Source organism: Pseudorca crassidens, chromosome 5 (assembly GCF_039906515.1).
Source record: "Pseudorca crassidens isolate mPseCra1 chromosome 5, mPseCra1.hap1, whole genome shotgun sequence".
Lineage (NCBI taxonomy): Eukaryota > Metazoa > Chordata > Mammalia > Artiodactyla > Delphinidae > Pseudorca > Pseudorca crassidens.
In genome coordinates, this window is record NC_090300.1 from 94,395,774 (window position 1) to 94,418,612 (window position 22,839).

The window sequence follows — 22,839 nt, forward strand, 5'->3', positions numbered from 1 at the left end:
CTGCGTGGCTTAAACAACAGAAATTTCTTTTACCACATTTCTGAAGGCTGGAGGTCCACGATCAAGTTGCTGGCGAGTCTGGGCCTAAGACCTCTCTCCTGGGCTCACAGGTGGCCAACTTGCTGGGTCCTCACATTTTCTTTTCTCTGTGCTCACCCATCCCTGTGTCTCTTTGTGTGTCCATATTTCCTCTTCTTATAAGGACATCAGTCAGATTGGATTAGGGCCTACCCTAAGGGCCTCGTTTAACTTAATCACCTCTTTAAAGGCCCTGTCTCCAAATTTACTTGCATTCTGAGGTACTGGGGGTTAGGGGCTTCAACATATGAATTTGGCTGGGGGGAAGAGAGGAGGGACAAAATTCAGCCATAACAGTCTCTAGTAACATTACATGCTGGCATTCCTGTAGGATTCTGATCTGGGAGCAGAACAAAAGCCCAGGACCTAAGGATAGGCAGGAGAGGCTGGCCACAGCATGTGGGAGCCAGGACATGGCACTGGCAACAGAGAGGTGCTGACTCTGGAACCAGAAAGAGTTCTTTCCTGTACATTTGCATAACTACTTCTGAAACCTCCGCCCCATCCATGGGGGGAGGGTGGTCACAAAAAGTGGCCCCTCCACCTGTCACCCAACGGGAAACTCTGACCACACTCTTACTCCTCTGTAGGCTGTGTGACTCGCTGCTGGCCTCAGAGATCGCAATACAGGCTCAAAGACAACTCAGTGTGGAACCTAATTCTGACTCAAGATGAATATGTGTCTGCCATTTGTGTGCTGATGGGCTCTATGAGTATGTCTTGTCTTATCTGCCCAGTTCTAGGCCCTGTTTCATAGGGTGAGCTTAACAGGGCCTGTGTTATAAGAGTTACACTGTCCTGACGCACAACCACCAAATCTTGATGGCTTAAAACCATCAAAGCTTATTTTTGCTTTGTGTCAGAGTCCAATGTGGGGTAGGATGGAGAGTGGGCCACTATCCCAAGTCTCTCAAGAACCCAGGTTCCTTCCATCTTCTGATGCCAGATCATCCATGTGTGGCCACCAAGTTTGCTATAGATGGGGAAGAGAGAGCACAGGATCACACAAGTAAAAGGCTGTATGTGTGAGCCTTGGAAACACTTCTGCCCGTAGTCCATTGGTCAGCATTCAGTCACATGGTCCCAGACTTACTGCAAGAGTCCTAGGAAATGATTGCCATGGGTTCCCCACAGTTTTTCATTGTCTCTCTGAACACACATCTATTGTGTAAGCTTCTGTCACTTTGCAAAAATGATTTCAGCATGGACCTTTCATTGTTATAAAGGCATATTGAAGTAATTCAATATCATACAGCAGTTGGTTTTCTCAGCCTATCCTTGGTTGTACTCCCAAACTCCTGGAGAAAGATAACCATGCTATTCTAGGGGAATTTGGTGTCACAGGCTGTTAGAGCAGGATTGCTGGCGATCAGGACTTATTCCAACCTGGGTGGCTCTTTCTTGCCGTGTTCAGACATGTTTCACCGTTGAAAGTATTTAAATATTATGCCTGTCTGAAAATGCATCCTTCCTTCACCCTTAGCCACTCTAGGGAATCTAGACCGTCCTGGAGGGGTTCTTAGATAAGGCGAAGACTGCCCCACAGGAACCTCAAAAAGATTCTGGTGCTTTTCTTGATTTTTCCGGGAAGTTGGTCTGGGAATGATGGACATTAGTCTGTTATGATGGACAAATGCTTACTGATCTAACCCTTCCATCTCCATGGTTTCCAAATGAAGACCCTTTAGACCCATTTTGTTAATTACACAGAATTTTTCTTGAATTTTAATTTTTTCTGATTCCTAAACAGTTGTGTGTACAAAGCAGGTAACCTTTCTTAATTTGGGTGTATGATTTTTCCCCTGAATGTTATTCTAAAATTAGGAGGAAGCAGCAGTGTGCTATTGACTCCCTGCAGTCGAGTCTGGATTCTGAAGTTCGGAGCAGAATTGAGGCCACTGGGCTGAAGAGGAGCATGGAAGGGAACCTCACTGAGATGGAACTCCAGCTCAGCCGTGTCAACCGCCAGGTGTCAGAGGCAACCAAATCCCTGGGCCAGCTTCAGATCCAGATCAAGGTATTTTCAATTGTAATGCAGGGGTGAGGCAGGGATGTCTCTGCTTATGGGAGCAAACCAAGCGGCAGGTTGTGTTGAGCAATAAACGTGAGGACAGCAAATCTAATCCTTCGGGAGAGCAGGAAGATGCTTACGTTGAATCGCTGGGGCTTGTTCAGAGCACGCATGCGTAAGTGCAGATCCCACTGAACTGCCAGGGATCCACGTCCCCCGCACGTGTTTTCTCTCGCAGGACCTTCGGGCGCAGCTGGAGGACAGCACACGCCTGAACAGTGAGCTGAAGCAGCAGTTGGCGGTGGCCGAGCTGCGCAACGCTCTTCTCCAGGCTGAACTCGAGGAGCTGAGGGCCTCGCATGAGCAGACAGAATGCGGGCGCAGGCTGGCAGAGGAAGAGCTCCTGAAAGCCACAGGAAAAAAATCAATCTTTTCCACACCCAGGTGGGGCCCGTAAACTCGCCATTAGCCATGTCAGCTGGTGGGAGGCAATGGATCCACACTGGTTGGCCTAGGATGGTACACGGTTGCCACGTGGAGCCTTGCAGGTGGCCGGTGAGGCAGGGAGAGCCTTTTGCAGCAGAGTGGCGGTCTCGCCCTTCATTCATCCCCAGATGCATTGGTTCCCTAGGGCTGCAGCAGCCAAGTTCCCAAACTGATTACAGAAATGTAATCTCTCTCAGTTCTAAAGGCTAGAAGTCTGAAATCACGGCATTGGCAGGGTCGTGCACCCTCTGAATCTTGCAGGGAGTCCTTCCTTGCATTTTCCCAGCTTCTGGTGGTTTGTTGGCAATCATTGGTGTTCTGTAGCTTATAGATACGTCACTCCAATTCACCTCCTTCACTTGGCATTTTCTCTGCGTCTTAACATCATCTTCCTTCTGTATCTGTCATTGTCCAAATTTCCAAATTTTTATGAGGACATCAGTCATATTAGATTTGGACCCACTCTAATGACCTCATTTTAACTTGACTACCTCTCTAAAGACCCTATTTCCAAGTAGGGTCACATTCCGAGGATTGGGGGTTAGGACTTCAACATATGTTTTTGGGGGGAGGGACACAATTTGAACCAAAACACTAAGCCCTGCCAGAAGAATGAACTGTCAGGGTACTCATAGCTAGGATGCTGGGGAGAGAGAGAGGAACATTCGCTAGGGTTCCAGAATCATTTGCCTGCTTCTCCTTTTCTTGCTAAGCCATGTATTCCCCGAGCATCCCAGGATTCGAAATAAATGCTCCTGCTTCAGAGCCAGGAGATTTCAAACAATTCTGAGTGGCTGCTGACAGATATGATGAACTGTCAGGACTAGCTTCTCATGGAAGGTTATGTAAGTGACACAAAGCAAGAATTCTTAAATCGTTGCCATTCTCATGGAATCAGGAGAAGCCATAGTGGCTAGGACAAAAGCTCGATAAACATTTTTAGGGCACCCACCGTAAGCTGAACAGGTATGCATGGTATAGACAGATGCAAAATATCTCCATCGTCCTAAAAAGGTGGAGATCTAAGTTAACACACTGCAGTGCACTGCTGGGATTGTAGTGATAAAGCAAGCACACCCCTACAGAAAGCCTTCCCTGATGATCCTAGACTTAGGTAGATGCACAGTATGCTTAATCTGAGTCATGAAGGACATGGAAGAAGTCAGCCAAGTAGAGAGAAAAGTCAAGGTCAGAGGCATGGGGAAAAGAGGGAATTTAGGATGTTAAGGAAAATTGATATACTATAGCATACGGTAGTGGGTGGGAGAGGTCAGCAGAATTGATGCTAAGGGAGAGGCAGGTAGAGCCAGGTCACCAGGGATCTTGACTTTGAGACTGATGGAGTTTGAATTCTATCATGCAGCTAATGGGGATCTGCTGAAGAATTGTGAGTAACTGGGAGGCAAGTTATTAGATTTGCATTTTAGGAAGTTTACTCTGGTGATTGTTGTGAAGGATGGATTAATGCAACTAGGGGCAGATGTGCCATTCTCTGGGATATTTAGAAACATCTGTGGGATCATTTTGGTTGCCATAGAGACTGGGAAGTACCACTGACATTTAGTGGGCAAGGTCCAAAGATACTAATGCTCCCGCAAGATACAGGATAACTCAACATCCCAAAGAATTGCTCCTCCCAGAATGCCAACTGTGACCCCACTGAGAAACACTGGATAAAAGGAAGTATTGATATAAACCAAAGATGTACCTGCTGGAAGGCAGTGCATTTAGTTTGTGCCTACAGTTTGTGCCCATGTGCATGACACGATCCTATTAGGATACCATGTGGTATAAAACAAATAGGCTATATGTTATGCATAATTCCCAACAGGCTAACTTACTTCAATATTTTCTTTATCTCTCAAGAAAACTTAACTAAATATGATGAGTGGGAATCTTATAAAGTAGAATATTGAATTTTTAAAAAGTAAATCATTCACTGTCTGTAGTACTTAATATCTGTTGGTAACAAATTATTTGCCATGCATGTTATAACTGATGGTATACCAGTGGGTCCCAGTATGATGAAAAACCACTAGCCTAGAGAGAGATAAGGACATCAACCAGAGCAAAAGCAGACATAGAGAGAAGGAGATAGATGTGAAAAAGAAGAAAGAAAATTAGGTAATAGCCCTGATCTCCAGAGCAGAGTTTCTGAAACTTTACGCGTACAAGAGAAACTAACACAAAAATGCACATTCTCAGGCCTCATCCCAGACCCACTGAATCAGAATCTCTGCAGTAGGAGGAATCAAACGAGTTTTCAGGTGATGCTGCCAGTGCAGAAACTACCCTTTGAGCAGCTCTGGCCTAGGTGACGTGTTGCTCACGAAGGACTTCTCCCCCACCTTAGCCACTGGTGGCCCCCTTGCAATTACTGGAACACCGTCAATCTTCTGATTGACATACAATGGGTATTTTCTAGAACCTTCTGCATCCCCAGATTTCTAGCGTGGAACAAACATATGAGGCCAAACTTATCCTTGTCTAATTACATGTGTCCTTTTTCAAACCTGAGCTGTGACAATCTAGATTGCTCTTCTGCACAGTACTCCCTCACCCGCTGCTTCCCAAACCGAACCAATCATTCAGCTTGAAAAGATTTTAACCATCAACTCCCTAGCAGGTTTTAAATGATTCTATGTATAAATGAATCACCATTTATATTGTACCTTTCTTTACAAAGAAAGAGTTCCTATGGAGTTACATCCCAGCATACTCCAGGAAATACCCTCATCCCTCCAGGCCACACCCATGGCAGTGGGAGGCCTGAGGCACACAGAGCCTGGCTCTCCATAAGGACAGAAGAAGCAACCTTGATGAAGATGCTTCACGCCATCAAGGAGGTAGGGTAGAACCTGTGAGGCTGGAGTATCTCTCTTCCTATTTCCAAAGGCTTAATCTTGCTACTGAGAGAGGTACTAGCTAGAGGAAAAGTGAATGAACAGAAGAGAAATTAAAAATAAGAAGGCTATGCCTTTTAAATACATTCTCTATGCTAAGATTTCACACCCTCAGAAAAACTGTGCTACAAACACAGACCAAAAAGGAGTTTCAGCCTCTAATGTCACAACCCAGGAAGGAAAGGATTAGGGCAGCGTCAGCCAAAGAACACAAATAATCCTCCAGTGTAATGGAGGTTTCTCAGGCCTGGGGAATGAGGCTCATCTAAATTGCTTTGCCCACCCCCTCACTGCAAAATTAATAGAAGCAGAGGTAGATAGTGAGGAAGATGCTCTTCCCCTGGAGCAGCATGCAGGAAACTGAGTTTTATTCCCTAAACCCCTGCTCTCCACATGTCTGCTTTTGACCCTGACTTCTGCTCTGGGACACTTGCTCCTTCCCCATCAAAGAGCAAAAGGCAGAAAAACGTATTCCTCAGCCAGCTGAAAACCAAACACATGTTTGGGGCTTGTAGGTTGTCTGGGTCCATTTCTCCTTTCTGACTCAGGCTGTCATCTCTCCGGTACTAAACCTTTGATGGATGAAATCCCTTGCATTCAAGTCTAACGTGGTCTCCTGGGCCTGGAAGTATGGCTTCATGAGTGTGGCTGAGGAGAGGAAAACACCCTCCTGGTCAGAGCCCCTCCCATTGCATGTTCTGAACAGACCAGCTTGCCTTTGCACCAATGATCTCAACTTGCCTAATGAGGATGTTGCTTTTCCTTAGTACGCGAGTCTCCTCCGCCAGAAGAAGAAACTGGAGGTTGATGTTGCCAGGATGCAGAAGGAAGCTGAAGAGGCGATGCGAGGGTGTCAAAGTGCAGAAGAGAAGGTCAAGAAGCCCCCTACAGAGGTGGGTCCATTGACTGTCTGCTTACTCCTGTCTTTCAGAGTTGATGGGAGCGGTAGCCAAGGGGCAAGGGCAAAGCTGCAGACAAAAAGGATTCCATTGATTCTCCATATAGCTAGCGGGAGGTTAGCTGACCCCTCTGCCTCTGTCCCCATTTTGAAAAATTAGGCCAACTGGCTCCTCCCTTCCACCCTGTCCACACAGTGAAAAGGAGCAGCTGAATTGCCATAGGCAAAATCTTATGAAAGCAAGAGATTTTTTTAAAAGTTAATCCACTTTCCACTTGAAAATCAATGTATCTAGTGTCTAGAAACAATTCCTCTTGTGTTTCCTTACCCATAGCTATTTTTCCTGGGGTCTGTAATAGCTTTATGATGATCTGCAAAGAATGCTTATTGCACTTATTTTTTTAAAATTTTTATTTATTTATTTACTTATTTATTTTTGGCTGCACTGAGTCTTCATTGCTGTGCACAGGCTTTCTCTAGTTGCAGCGAGCGGGGGCTGCTCTTCATTGCGGTGCGCGGGCTTCTCATCGCAGTGGCTTCTCTTGTTGCAGAGCACGGGTTCTAGGCATGCGAGCTTCAGTAGTTGTGGCTCACGGGCTGCAGAGCGCAGGCTCAGTTGTTGTGGCACACGGGCTTAGTTGCTCCACGGCATGTGGGATCTTCCCGGACCAGGGCTTGAACCCATGTCCCCTGCATTGGCAGGTGGATTCTTAACCACTGCGCCACCCGGGAAGTCCCTATTTCACTTATTTTTTACAGCCCATACTATTGCTTCAGTAACAGAGTCAGGTTGGTGAAGAAGGGCTTCAGGATTGGTGTACCTTCGTTATCTGCAAGTTTAAAATTGTTGATAGTGGTGCTTTTCCTGAATGAGACTAAGCTCAGGGTTGGCTGCCTTGACTGTACCTTTGTGGGAACTGGAAAAAGACACCTGCTGGACCCCCACCGTGGGTAGATGCAGACTTCTCTCAAAAGGCATGGCAAGCAGAAGGCAATACTCAGCAAAAAAAAAAAAAAAATGTCATGGAGGAGGGAGGTGAGGAGAAGTGTGTGTGTGAAGAACCCAGCCTTGCAAGTGCCAGTACTTGCTGAGAAGAGCTTGGGCTTGATTTCAGCCTCCACCCACTCCATCCCCATCAGGTGGTCTGTGTAGTCCATCAGACACACAAACACATGCAGCAGCCCTGACCTTGCCCTGTGAATGAAAACTGATGCTCTCGCTAAAAAGTATATGGGAATCGAGGAGACAAGATATTCAATTCGATTTTACATTAGTCGTTTTAAAATTCAAGAGGAGGGAAAAGCTTACTGAGTTATTTAGCATTTGGGGAGCTAAACAAAACTTTTGCACCAAATCCTAGCTACCAGATCACTGTAGAATCCAGACGAATGGGGAAGCGTGCCTAGCACTCAGCCATTTTGTATCAAAGCAGATGCTTTCTGATGGAAAAGAGGTGTGTGAAAGCTTAAAAGCGTTTGGCCAAGGAAAAAATAATATGCTTAACATTCACGAAAATCCACATGGATAGAAAGGAATAAAAAGAGCTTTTACTCCTGCTTGGTAGGTATATGCAGTCACACGTTAGGAAGACTCTATCTGCATAACCTCACCTTTATAAGATTTCCTTGGCAATGTTGAGAAATGAACTCACTACCTCTTTCCTCGCTTTAATCCTCCAATCGTTCAGCTGTGAGTTCCAACCCCACACAGCAGAACCCAGTTACCTCCGTCGTTCATTCTTTGCCCCCACCATCTACACAGACGTCTCACACTTAAATTATACAGATGGTTGGTAACCTGATAGATAGAGAAACTTTGTCTGGGAGGGCAGTGTTCTTACATTAAAGGCACTGAGAGAGTCATGAAACAGTTCTTAACAATTGCAGCCAGACGCCAAGCCCTTAGTGTACATAGACAAAGCCAGGAGTGGGCTTCACAAGAATTAACCCTCCTTGTGCCAGATTGTTGGCACTGAGAGCCTCAGCTGCTACCAAATTCCTGGAGCCTAAATTTGTTTGCAGTTGCGAATCACAGAATTATAGAAGTGAGACGTGAAAAAGGTTCTCATAGGCACTCCACACGTTTCCTGGTGCATGATGTTAACAGGACGCGTCCTGGTGCTTTACTCAGTTAAAAGCTGTACCTTCAGTTGGTCATCTTTCTTTCAATACAGGTGTTGTATAATAATATTCACATGGTGTTTCATCTCTGGTCTGTTTCCACCACCCCTCACCCTAATCTCCAGTAGCTGCTGCTATCGTGATTGCCTTCTGGTTAACAAACTCGAGGGCCACAGAGGTCAGGGAGAGCGTGGTGGGAAGAGATTAAGTACACAGAGGCAAGGCATGGCACCTAGTCACATCAGGAACAGAAGACTGTGGGTAGAAATGTTAAGCTTGATTGGCTGCTGTACTGTCTCAGTCCCTTTCCTTCTTTTCTAGGTAGCAAACACGTCAGAAGAACTGAAGAAGGAGCAAGACACCAATGCCCGCTTGGAGAGGATGAGAGAGAACATGGAGCGGACAGAGACTTACAGGAAAGGCTGGATGACGCTGAGCAGACTGTCGTGATAGGGAATAGAAAGCAAAGCCAGAAACTCGAATCCAGGGTAGGAGCTCACCTGCATAATCATGGGGTCTTGACAACTCCCAATTCGAAGCTTATTGTCCCGTAATATCACACCAGATAGTCCCTGCCTCCCTCCTCACTTTTGCTTGTAACATGCTCTGATCTTTGACAGTGTCAGAGCTCAGTATATTCTTTCATTCTTCTTGACTTTGGGCCACTAAATAGGACTTTTCTTGGACTGGGTGCAATCCGCCATCCTGCTAAGTGACAATGCGGTACCTCCCGCTCACCTGCGCCAGCTCTAGGGCTCCCCACAGCCAGGGAGACCAACTGTTTCCAAACACACCCTCGCAGTCTTGCTTCTGTGCCTTTGCTCCTGTTATTTCCTCTGTGGAGAATGCCCGTTTCCTAACAGCCAGAGAAAGGGGAGGGAAATAACTAAATCAAGGATCAAAAAAGACTTAGTGAATATATAGTAAGGCCTGACAGAAATGATGTAGTACCTGCCTTTAGGGAGCTCAAAAATAAATAGGAAGACCTAGCTTGAAAATAGGATTTTTAAAATTATCGAATCAATTTCAGTGACACCGTATAGGTCATGTGACAAATGCTATAAGGATGGAAAGAATATTTGACTGGGATTTCATGGTTCAGAAGGGCCCCTGAAAAATAAAGTATTGCCTTTGCACATTTATGGTATATCCGTATAATGGAATACCAATGCACATTTATGGTACATCCATATAATCACACTGATTAGAAAGGAGCGAGGAAGAGCTCTGTAATGTCCTGGAGATCATGGCTAGTGGTATAATGATGATAAAAGGTACAGGCGATGTTGAGGGTATACAAACTTCTGTGCAAGAAAGAGGGGAAATATGAAGACATGTACACATTTGCTTGTATTTTCAAAAAGAATTGGTGACAGAATAAAACAAGGACTAATAAAAACAATTACTCATAGGAAGAGAACACAGAGATAAAAGCTAGACCTTCTGAATGCAACTTGTGTAGCTGGTGTGATTGCAAAATCATATGAAACACACCCTCCCCCTTCAACCCCCTACCCCGTGAGCTGCTTTATTTCTCTCCATACCACTTATCACCATCTAACATAGTCTGTATTTTACTTTGTTTCGTTTGTGTGTTTCCCTTCCTTAGAATGGATGCTTATAGAGGGGAGAGATTTTTGCCTGTTTTGTTCCCTGCTGTATCCCTTGCCCTGGTGTCTGGTGCATAGTAGGCAACAAATATTTGTTGAATGAATATTATGTTAACCTTGGTTGTATAACTCTGTAAGGCTGCAGGCCAGCTGTTCATCTGCACTACAGCTCTCCCACAAAGCAGGGCTATGGGGCTGTGGGTGACATATGTGTGACAAAAACTCAGAGTCTGATTTCTTTAGAGAGTCAGAGCTTAACACGGAGAAAGTAGCTTAAGATGAGGCAGTACATTGGCTGAATTCTTAAAGAGGGCTATATATAGCTTATTCTCTCTCTATACACTACGTACACTCATCATACATATGTGTGTGTAATTTTGTAATCCAAGAGGGGAAGTTTATCACCTCTGCATGGAGTAGCCTTTCACCTCCTTGAGTCTAAACAGCCCTTTTATGAGCTCACATAGTTCAGCCAGCTCACTTTTGGCAAGGCGGTTTTCCCAGAGAGTTTGCCCTGTTTCACCACGGCCAGAATGAGAGTGCACCCGTCTTCCCTGATGGTGTCACTATTTCAAATGATCGTGCCGACAGGCAAATGCAATGCCCGCCTGGCTTGCTGGCTGCCCGCCTGTCATCTGAGACCGTGGTTTGCTTGCAGGTCTGTGAACTGGATGGTGAACTGGAAAGCGAAGTCCGATGCATCGCGGAGGCCCAGTGGGGAGCCCGCAGGTTTGAGCGATGCATCAAAGAGCTGACCCACCAGGTACTCCAGAAAGCCACTCCCTGTTCCCCTGGCTGTGCTCCACCCTGGGCGGGTGTGCTCCCTCAAGTCTGAAACGACCCCCTAGGTCTCCTGTAGTTCGCTCTCCATCTTTGGTCTCCTTCAGCGGGAGACATCAACCTGCCCTTCCAGGGCTCCTGTGCTGCTATTGGTTTGGGGTAGTCCCGTTTCAGAGCTCTCAGGAAGCAAAATGTGAGCAGCAAGTTGCAATTAGAAGGGAAAAGCTATTTATACTCTCCTTGTTTTTCTCACACATAATGTCTGCAAGCACTTTCAGAAAGACGTCTTCCTGTGAGAGGCTGAGTGCGAACAATGTGTAAATGAAGTGACTGGCAGAGACGGGGAAGGGGTGTGTGTGTGACTCAGCCATCAGGTTGCATGGGACACTAGCTTAATTGGAGCAGGGGACATTTCCACTCTTGTTTTCTGGCCGCATGAACACTCCAGGCCACCGAGGACTCTATCTGGTGCTGGTGCCAGGTGGAAACACAGCAAATGCTGAGAGGCCCCTGCAGCTTTCTGACTGTTTCCCTGTAGACTAGCCTTGGTCTAAGCAAATAACTGAAAAGAGGTGGGCAGACTTCTTACCAGTAACTAATGTATTGCCAAACTAGCAACGTACTCCTTCACTTGTGTTTTCATTTTCTAGCCTTTCTTCCCTTTCCTTCAAATGGAGAAGACCAGAGATTCCATGGTAGCAGTGGCACAGTGCTCATCACTCTGGGCCCAGCACCTTCCCAGCACAGAGTAAGTGCACGTGTTTCAGTTGTTAAACACAGATGCCAAAGGTCACTTTCTAGCCCTCTCCGCTGCACAGTACAGCTTGTTCCAATGAAAAGGCAAACCCATCCTAGGCGCCTGCTTTACAGCAACTTGGACAGCACTCACGCAAGATCTGCTGGTCCTGATGCTGGTCCCTGAGGTTGAGTTGGTGTCAAAGACATCAAAGTCTTCCTTCCTTGCAGTAGGAAGGATAGTGTTGATAAGAAAGCAGAACGCTTCAGAAGCATCATCTTGGGCTAATTAAGATGAAATGAAATGAGCTATTTGCACAGTTCTTCTTTGCTGAATAAGTGGTTCTTTTCTAAGGCGGGTCAGTCTGACACTGGGGAATGCGCCCATGGAATGTGTGGCTGAGGAAGTAAACACCTGGGGAACGTGAAAGGTGTGCTATTCTACTCTTTTCTTGAGCAAGGATAAAACACGAGGAAGCAAAATGCTGCTTGTTAATTATGTCTGGCTTTTTCTTTCTATTTTCCTATGGATTATTCTTACCGTTTTCTTCTGTAAACAGGTTCATCATAAACAATGCACCAAAGCTATACTTTCTTTGGTTTCTGTTGTCCCAAGGAATACAATCTTATTCTATTGTATTTTTATCTTTGTTTCTTGGTAGCAATAATCTTAGTGTTTCCCTTGTACTAGTATGGTGGTGTACTTCTTGATTTCTTCCAAGTGTCTGCCCAATGTTTAGAGTATATCTATTCAATTATGCAGTGATTTTCTGCCATCAAGTCAGATAATACCTATTGAGTACCTTTTTATGCAAGATAACAGGCTAGACCCTGTCAGTTTAAAGAGACATTAGAGAGCTCTCCACGTTCTTTGATATCAATGCCTGGTTTTGAAATGTTCAAGGTAGATGTCGAGTCAACTCAATCTGTTCTCCTTTAACATCAAAGTAACCATAAGGACTACGAGGCAGGGTGTTTAGTGACAGTACATTGTAGATGCCATTGTGAAATGTCATTTTGAAAGGGACATAAATACGGTTTTCCTTTCCTAGGAAAAATCCTCCAGGAAGATCATACTGTATTGGAAAAGGGAATCAAGTGTCACCCCATCCACAACAGTTCTATGGCCAGTCCCCACTGAGCATTTATCTTCCCCAATATGTCCCTCTAGCATCTGGAAATTCATCCTATTTTCCTCTCCCCAGTGTCTAAAAAGGTATGCTATAAAGCAGGACATAGGATTAGGAACCTGTACTCGTTATAGAAGGTAAAGACAGTTTTCCTCCCCTCCTCCCACCTTTCCATCCACCTGCTCCATGTTACCTTTGTCTGCTTCCTATATTCAGGGATCTGTGTGTAGATGTTATTTAATCCTTACCAATCTAAATATGGATATAGTATCTTCATTTCTAGGGATAAGAAAACAAAATTTAGTCTTGGGTGTGTTCTCCAGGAACTGGATGCCAGGATGGGGTTAAAGTACAAGAGATTTATTGGAGGTAACACCTGGGAAAGTTAAAGGGGAGAGCAAGCAGGCTGAGGCAGAGGAAGCTTTCAGAGCACCTTGCGAGTCTGACACCTGTGAAAGGAAAGGGTGAAGGAAGGAGGATGGGATAAAAGGAGCCTCCGGTTGCAGTGCAGCTCTGGGCAAGTCTCCAGCACATAGATTGCTGTAAGAAGTCCGATGCTGGGCAAAAATGCCAGCTCCTGGTAACTTGGCTGTGCCCCACTATCGGCTGGGGGCTGCTTGGGGAGTGTGTGATCTCAGTATAAATGCTACAGCAGATCCCAAAGGCACTGCAGTTGGAGGGTTTCAGGTACCTGCACGCCTCACAGCTGAGTGGCAGGTTGTTTTCTTGAAGGGAAATCTGAGCCCTGCACAACTATGGCAACCACAGTTACTTAATGCCTTGGAGGGAGCTGAGATATGAACGTAAACCTAACAGAGGCTTTGCCTCCCCACGTGGGGGGAACATTAATAGCAGCAGCCACCTAGCCTTTTTCAGTTTTCTTCTGTGTGGCCTCCTTTACCACACAGTAAATTTACTCACCTGAGTAAATTGGTTTTAAGCAGTTAAACCTCTATTGGGTTTGGAATTCCCTATGACCACATAATTCTGTGAGTCTTCAAGTTTCTTAAACCTGAGAGGTAGAGAGCTAGGCGGATTAAAACAAAGAGGGATTTTATTTTTAAAGTAGATATCTCATTTCCCCAGTCAGGTTATTTCTTATATATTGGCCCCTGCCTTAGGAAGTTTAAAATTAGTAATTAATTATCTACTATCAGATTGTACTTTAAGGTGGAAGTGGGGGAGGAGTGCTCTAGGCAACACAAAGAGTTGGTTAAACCAAACTCTCCTTCCTCCCTCCCTTCCTTTCATATATATATATATATATATATATATATATATAACAGATAACATTGTATCACTTTGGGGTGTACAACTTAATGATTTGATATATGTTTACATTGCAATATGATTATTACAACAAGTTTAGTTAACACACATCACCCCACATAGTTGCAAATTTTTTTTTCTTGTGATGAGAACTCTTAAGATCTATTCTCTTAGCAACTTTCAAATATACAATACAGCATTATTAACTATAGTCACCATGCTCTATATTACATTCCCAGGACTTATTCATCCTATAACTAGAAGTTTGTACCTTTTGACCACAATCACCCATTTACCCCACCCCCAATCACCCCCCTCTGGCAGCCTCTAATCCGTTCTCATATTTATGTGAGTTCAGTTTTTTTAGATTCCACATATAGATGAGATAATATATTGTCTTTCTCTGACTGATTTATTTCACCTATTATAATGCCCTCAAGATCCATCCATGTTGTCACAAATGGCAGGATTTCCATCTTTTTTATGGCTAAGTAATATTCCTGTGTGTGTGTGTGTGTGTGTGTGTGTGTGTGTACACACACACACCACATCTTCTTTTTCTGTTCAGCTGTTGATGGATACTTAGATTGCTTCCATATTTTGGTTACTGTAAATACTGTTGCCATGAACATGGGGGTGAAGATATCTTTTTTGAGATAGTGATTTCATTTCCTGCAGATAAATACCTACAAGAGGAATTGCTGGATCATATGGTAGTTCTATTTTTACTTTTTTGAGGAAACTCCATACTACTTTTCATAGTGGCTACACCAATTTGCATTCCTACCAAGAGTGTACAAGGACTCCTTTTCTTCACATTCTCACCAACACTTGTTATTTCTTATCTTTTTGGTGACAGCCATTCTAACTAGTGTGAGATGATACCTCATTGTGGTCTTGATTTGCATTTCCCTGATGATTAGTGATGTTGAGTACCTTTTGATGTACCTGTTGGCCATTTGTATGTTTTTTTTGGAAAATTGTCTATTCAGATCATCTATCCATTTTTAATCAGGTTTTTAATTTTTTTGACATTCAGTTGTATACTTTCTTTATTTTTTTAGATATTAACCTCTTCTCAGATAAATGATGTGAAAATATTTTCTCCCATTCCACAGGTTGCCTTTTCATTTTGTTGATAGTTTCCTTTGCTGTATAGAAGTTTTAAAGTTTGATGTAGTCTCACTTGTTTATTTTTGCTTCTATTGCTTTTGCTTTTGGCATCAAATAAGAAAAAAAATCCTTGTCAAGACCAATGTCATGGAGCTTACACTCTGTGTTGTCTTCTGTTGTCTGAGTCTTATGATTCCAGGTCTTAGATTCAAATTTGTATCCATTTTGAGTTCATTTTTATGTATGGTGTAAGATAACAGTCAAATTTCATACTTTTGCATATGGCTGTCCAATTTTCCCAACACCGTTTATTGAAGAGGTGGCTGTCTTTTCTCCATTATATATTCCTGACTCATTTGTCATAAATTGGCCATTTATATATGAATATTTCTGGGCTCTCTATTCTGTTCAGTTGATCTACATGTCTGTTTTTATTCCAATACCATACTGTTTCAATTACTATACCTTCGTAATATGTTTGAAATTGAAATCAGGGAGCATGATGCCTTCAGCTTTGTCCTTCTTTCCCAAGGTTGCTTTGGCTATTCGGGGTCTTTTGTGGTTCCATTCTATTTCTGTGAAAGGTGCCATTGTAATTATGGTAGTGATTGCATTGACTTTGTAGATTGCTTTGGGTAGTATGGATATTTTAACACTAATTCTTCCAATCCATGAGCACAGAATATCTTTCCACTTATTTGTGTCTTCTTCACTTTCTTTCATTAATGTCTTATAGTTTTCAGTGTGCAAATCTTTCACTCCTCTTGGTTAAATTTATTCCTAAGTATTTTATTCTTTTTGTTGCAATTATAAATGGTATTGTTTTCTTAATTTCTCTTTGTGATAGTTCATATTAGTGTACAGAAACATAACTGGTTTTTGTATAATGATTTTGTATCCTGCAAATTTACTGAATCCTTTTATTAGTTCTAACAGTTTTATTGAAGTCTTTAGGGTTTTCTATATAAAATATCATGTCATCTGTAAATAGAGAGACTTTTACTTCTTCCTTTCCAATGTGGATGCCTTTTATCTCTTTTTCTTGCCCAATTGCTCTGACTGGGACTTCCAGTACTACGTTGAATAAAAGCGGCAAGAATGGACATCCCTGTCTTGTTCCTGATCTTAGTGGAAATGCTTTCAGTTTTTCACCATTGAGGATGATGTTGGCTGTGGGTTTGTCATATATGGCCTTTATTATGTTGAGTAAAGTTCCCTCTATGCCTACTTTCTGGAGGGTTTTTATCATAAATGGGTGTTGAATTTTGTCAAAAGCTTTCTCAGCATCTATTGAGATGATCATATGGTTTTTATCCTTCAATTTGTTAATGTGGTTTATCACATTGATTGATTTGTGTATATTAAAGAATCCTTGCATTCCTGGAATAAACCCCACTTGATCATGGTGTATGATCCTTTTAATGGGCTGTTGGATTGTGTTTGTTAGTATTTTGTTGAGGATTTTTGCATGTATGTTCATCAGTGATATTGGCCTGTAGTTTTCTTTCTTTGTGACATCCTTGTCTGGCTTTGGTATCAAGGTGATGGTGGCCTTGTAGAATGAATTTGGGAGTGTTCCTCCCTCTGCTATATTTTGGAAGAGTTAAGATAGAGTTAAGCTAAGATAGGTCTTAGCTCTTCTCCAAATGTTTGATAGAATTCGCCTGTGAAGCCATCTGGTCCTGGACTTTTGTTTGTTGGAAGATTTTAAATCACAGTTTCAATTTCAGTGCTTGTGATTGGTCTGTTCATATTTTCTCTTTCTTCCTGATTTAGTCATGGCATGTTGTGCATTTCTAAGAATTTGTCCATTTCTTCCAGGTTGTCCATTTTATTGGCATAGAGTTGCTTGTAGTAATATCTCATAACCTTTTGTATTTCTGCAGTGTCAGTTGTTACTTCTCCTTTTTCATTTCTAATTCTATTGATTTGAGCCTTCTCCCTTTTTTTCTTGATGAGTCTGGCTAATGGTTTATCAATTTTGTTTATCTTCTCAAAGAACCAGCTGTTAGTTTTATTGATCTTTGCTATCGTTTCCTTCATTTCTTTTTCATTTATTTCTGATCTGATTTTTATGATTTCTTTCCTTCTGCTAATTTTGGGGTTTTTTTGTTCTTCTTTCTCTAATTGCTTTAGGTGCAAGGTTAGGTTGTTTATTCAAGATATTTCCTGTTTCTTAAGGTGGGCTTGTATTGCTATAAACTTCCCTCTTAGAACTGCTTTTGCTGCATCCCACATGTTTTGGGTTGTCTTGTCTCCATTGTCATTTGTTTCTAGGTATTTTTTAATTTCCTCTTTGATTTCTTCAGTGATCACTTTGTTATTAAGTAGTGTATTGTTTAGCCTCCATGTGTTTGTATTTTTTACAGATCTTTTCCTGTAATTGATATCTAGTCTCTTAGCGCTGTGGTCGGAAAAGATACTTGATACAATTTCAATTTTCTTAAATTTACCAAGGCTTGACTTGTGGCCCAAGATATGATCTGTCCTGGAGAATGTTCCATGAGCACTTGAGAAAAATGCATATTCTGTTGTTCTTGGATGAAGTGTCCTATAAATATCAATTAAGTCCATCTTGTTTAATGTATCATTTCAAGCTTGTGTTTCCTTATTTATTTTCATTTTGAATGATCTGTCCATTGGTGAAAGTGGGGTGTTAAAGTCCCCTACTATGAATGTGTTACTGTCACTTTCCCCTTTTATGGCTGTTAGTATTTGCCTTATGTATTGAGGTGCTCGTATGTTGGGTGCATAAATATTTACAATTGTTATATCTTCTTCTTGGATCAATCCCTTGATCATTATGTAGTGTCCTTCTTTGTCTCTTCTAATAGTCTTTATTTTAAAGTCTATTTTGTCTGATATGAGAATTGCTACACCAGCTTTCTTTTGGTTTCCATTTGCATGAAATATCTTTTTCCATCCCCTTACTTTCAGTCTGTATGTGTCTCTAGGTCTGAAGTGGGTCTCTTGTAGACAGCATATATATGGGTCTTGTTTTTTTACCCATTCAGCCAATCTGTGTCTTTTGGTGGGAGCATTTAGTCCATTTACATTTAAGGTAATTATCGATATGTATGTTCCTATTCCCATTTTCTAAATAGTTTTGGGTTCGTTATTGTAGGTCTTTTCCTTCTCTTGTGTTTCTTGCCTAGAGAAGTTCCTTTAGCATTTGTTGTAAAGCTGGTTTGGTGGTGCTGAACTCTCTCAGCTTTTGCTTGTCTGTAAAGTTCTAATTTCTCCATCAAATCTGAATGAGATCTTTGCTGGGTAGAGTAATCTTGGTTGCAGGTTTTTCTCCTTCATCACTTTAAATATGTCATGCCACTCCCTTCTGGCTTGTAGAGTTTCTGCTGAAAGATCAGCTGTTAACCTTATGGGGATTCCCTTATGTGTTATTTGTTGTTTTTCCCTTGCTGCTTTTAATATGCTTTCTTTGTGTTTAATTTTTGACAGTTTGATTAATATGTGTCTTGGCATATTTCTCCTTGGATATATCCTGTATGGGACTCTCTGTGCTTCCTGGACTTGATTAACTATTTCCTTTCCCATATTAGTGAAGCTTTCAACTATAATCTCTTCAAATATTTTCTCAGTCCCTTTCTTTGTCTCTTCTTCCTCTGGAACCCCTATAATTCGAATGTTGGTGCGTTTAATGTTGTCCCAGAGGTCTCTGAGACTGTCCTCAGTTCTTTTCATTCTTTTTTTTTTATTCTGCTCTGCAGTAGTTATTTCCACTATTTTATCTTCCAGGTCACTTATCCATTCTTCTGCCTCAGTTTTTCTGCTATTGATCCCATCTAGAGTATTTTTAATTTCATTTATTGTGTTGTTCATCATTGTTTGTTTCATCTTTAGTTCTTCTAGGTCCTTGTTAAATGTTTCTTGCATTTTGTCTATTCTATTTCCAAGATATTGGATCATCTTTACTACCATTATTCTGAATTCTTTTTCAGGTAGACTGTCTATTTTCTCTTCATTTGTTAGGTCTGGTGGGTTTTTATCTTGCTCCTTCATCTGTGGTGTGTTTTTCTGTCTTCTAATTTTGCTTATCTTACTGTGTTTGGGGTCTCCTTTTTGCAGGCTGCAGGTTCGTAGCTCCCATTGTTTTTGGTGTCTGTCCCCAGTGGCTAAAGTTGGTTTAGTGGGTTGTGTAGGCTTCCTGGTGGAGGCAACTAGTGCCTGTGTTCTGGTGGATGAGGCTGGATCTTGTCTTTCTGGTGGGCAGGTCCACATCTGGTGGTGTGTTTTGGGGTTTCTGTGGAATTATTATGATTTTAGGCAGCCTCTCTGCTAATGGGTGGGGTTGTGTTCCTGTTTTGCTAGTTGTTTGGCATAGGATATCCAGCACTGTAGCTTGCTGGTCATTGAGTGAAGCTGGGTGCTGGCATTGAGATGGAGGTCTCTGGGAGATTTTCGCCATTTGATATTATGTGGAGCAGGGAGGTCTCTTGTTGACCAGTGTGCTGAAGTTGGCTCTCCCACCTCAGAGGGACAGTACTGACTCCTGGCTGCAGCACCAAGAGCCTTTCATCCACACGGCTCAGGATAAAAAGTAGAGAGAAAGAATTAGTAAAGTAGGAAGAAAAAAGAAAGAAAGAAAGGGAGGAAGGAAGGAAGAAAGAAAGAAGGAAGGAAGGAAAGAATAAAGAAAGAAAGGAAGGAGGGAGGGAGGGAGGGAGGAAGGAAGGAAGGAAGGAGGGAAGGAAAAAGGAAAGAAAGAAAGAAGGTAAAGTAAAATAAAATAAAATATAATAAAGTTATTAAATTAAAAAATAATTATTAAGAAAAAAAATGGACGGATAGAACCTTAGGACAAATGGTGGAAGCAAAGCTATACAGACAAAATCTCATATAGGAGCATACACATACACACTCACAAAAAGACGAAAAGTGGAAAAAATCATAAATCTTGCTCTCAAAGTCCACCTCCTCAATTTGGGATGATTCATTATCTAAAGGAGGGAGGGAGGGAGGGAAGGAAGGAAGGAAGGAAGGAAGGAAGGAAGGAAGGGTAAAATAAAGTTATTAAAATTAATTATTAAGAAAAAAATTAAAAAGAAAAAACTGACAGATAGAACCCTAGGACAGATGGTGGAAGGAATGCTATGCAGAGAAAATCTCACAAAGAAGTACACACATACACACTCACAAAAAGAGGAAAAGGGGAAAAAATCATAAATCTTGCTCTCAAAGACCTCCTCCTCAATTTGGGATGATTCGTTGTCCTTTCATGTATTCCACAGATGCAGGGTACATCAAGTTGATTGTGGAGCTTTAATCCACTGCTTCTGAGGCTGCTGGGAGAGATTTCCCTTTCTCTTCTTTGTTCTCACAGCTCGCAGGGGCTCAGCTTTGTATTTGGCCCCACCTCCGCATGTAGGTCCCCGGAGGGCGTCTGTTTTTCCGCTCAGACAGGACGGGGTTAAAGTAGCCGCTGTTTCGGGGGCTCTGGCTCACTCAGGCCAGGGGGAGGGAGGGGTACGGTGTGTGGGGCAAGCCTGCGGTGGCAGAGGCCAGCATGATGTTGCACCAGCCTGAGGCACGTCGTGCGTTCTCCCCGGGAAGTTGTCCCTGTATCCCGGGACCCTGGCAGTGGCGGGCTGCACAGGCTCCCCAGAAGGGAGGTGTGGATAGTGACCTGTGCTCGCATACAGGCTTCTTGGTGGCGGCAGCAGCAGCCTTAGCGTCTCATGCCCGTCTCTGGGGTCCGCGCTGTCAGCCGCGGCTTGCGCCTGTCTCTGGATCTCCTTTAAGCAGCGCTCTTAATCCCCTCTCCTCGCGCACCGGGAAACAAAGAGGGAAGAGAAAGTCTCTTGCCTCTTCGCCAGCTCCAGACCTTTTCCTGGACTCCCTCCCAGCTAGCCGTGGTGCACTAACCCCTTCAGGCTGTGTTCACGCAGCCAACCCCAGTCCTCTCCCTGCGCTCCGACTGAAGCCGGAGCCTCAGGCCGCAGACCCGCCTGCCCCGGCGGGTGAGCAGACAAGCCTCTCGGGCTGGTGAGTGCCGGTCGGCCCCGATCCTCTGTGCGGGAATCTCTCCGCTTTGCCCTCTGCACCCCTGTTGCTGCGCTCTCCTCTGCGGCTCCGAAGCTTCCCGCCTCCGCCACCCGCAGTCTCCGCCCGCGAAGGGGCTTCCTAGTGTGTGGAAACCTTTCCTCCTTCACAGCTCCCTCCCACTGGTGCAGATCCCGTCCCTATTCTTTTGTCTTTGTTTTTTCTTTTGCCCTACCCAGGTACGTGGGGAGTTTCTTACCTTTTGGGAGGTCTGAGGTCTTCTGCCAGCATTCAGTAGGTGTTCTGTAGGAGTTGTTCCCCCTTTAGATGTATTTCTGATGTATCTGTGGGGAGGAAGGTGATCTCTGTGTCGTACTCTTCCGTCATCTTCCCCTCCCCCCCATTTACTTTTGATTAATAGAGATATGTGGCCCTAAGCTAGATGAGCAGCTTGTCAGAGAGGACCAGCTCAGCTTAGTCCGCTCATTCTGTTTTTTCTCATACTAGAATTATTACCTATCGTTAAAATTTGTGCAACTTTTCCCTTCAGGGAGACAGAGCTCTCTCCCTTGACCTTGTGGTTATGCCCAAACATGTGCATTGCAAAAAAATGAGCCAAATAACAGCATGGTATCATGTAAAGATGGAAAATTTTTGGTTGCGTAATCACCCTGAGACCTTCCTCACTCTAGGGCTTTCCTTACTCTAAAACCTTGCTTGAGCATAAATGCAGCCCACAGTCCTTTTATCTGATGCGCCTGGACATAACTGTGGCCAAAACTACCATCTCTTGAAATGTACTTGTCAACCCTGGTTAGTAGCCGTAGCTCCATGGAATGTAATTGATAAGCACCATATATAATGGCTTATGCCTAATAATAATATATCTTGAAGGGTTTTGAATTGATTATTTAAATGCTTTGGGCTAAAATACTGCTATGTCTAATAATTACCTGTTGACCCTTATAATTGTAAAGACAAGCTCCCTCTACCCAGAATAGGATGTTAAACTGATTACAAAACAAATAACTGTGGTTAATCTATCACATACCAAATCTGTGAAAGCTGGACTACATCCAGTTTGTGGAAAGTGCTGACCATGTTCTAAATTTCCAGGGAACAACAGTTATAAAATGGATCTGGTGCCTGCTAGGAATCTGAATCCATATATATCATACCAATATATGATATTCCATTCAATACTCAGAAGTTTAGATTCCTTTCACACATTTTTCAACTTTCTAACGTCAGAGAAGAACAAAAATATGACTAGTAGGCTCAGGGATTCCTTTTTTTTTTTCATTTTTTATTTTTACAGGAAGCAGAAGCTAGTCCATAACTTTCCAAGTATAAGAAGCAGCAACATGAGTAGAATGAAGCTAAGTAAAGGGCAGAGATAGCCGAATCTCAAGTTAATAAGCTCAAGATTAAAGCAAAAGAATTTGGGGAAAAGGTACGTCAGATATTCAGCTCTGCTCTAACTTTTAAAGCATTTGTGTTTCAGGTTCATGTCATCACATGGAAATTTCTTGTTTCTCTCTTAAAGGCTTTTAAAAAACTACATCAATAAACAGGTTCTGGGGCTTCCCTGGTGGCGCAGTGGTTGAGAGTCTGCCTGCCGATGCAGGGGACGTGGGTTCGTGCCCCGGTCCGGGAAGATCCCACATGCCACGGAGTGGCTGGGCCCGTGAGCCATGGCCGCTGAGCC

At 43.2% G+C, this 22,839-nt stretch overlaps 1 protein-coding gene across 1 annotated transcript in view; it reads left to right on the forward strand.

The window, feature by feature from the left end:
• Positions 1 to 22,839, forward strand: part of MYH15 (myosin heavy chain 15) — a 168,509-nt gene that overhangs the window by 142,908 nt on the left and 2,762 nt on the right. The window contains 9 exon segments of the mRNA XM_067737164.1: positions 1,903 to 2,095; positions 2,328 to 2,504; positions 2,507 to 2,533; positions 6,246 to 6,371; positions 8,819 to 8,900; positions 8,903 to 8,985; positions 10,766 to 10,870; positions 11,538 to 11,635; positions 22,450 to 22,584. Coding sequence (XP_067593265.1) covers positions 1,903 to 2,095; positions 2,328 to 2,504; positions 2,507 to 2,533; positions 6,246 to 6,371; positions 8,819 to 8,900; positions 8,903 to 8,985; positions 10,766 to 10,870; positions 11,538 to 11,635; positions 22,450 to 22,531 — 973 coding nt within the window. The 3' untranslated portion in view covers positions 22,532 to 22,584.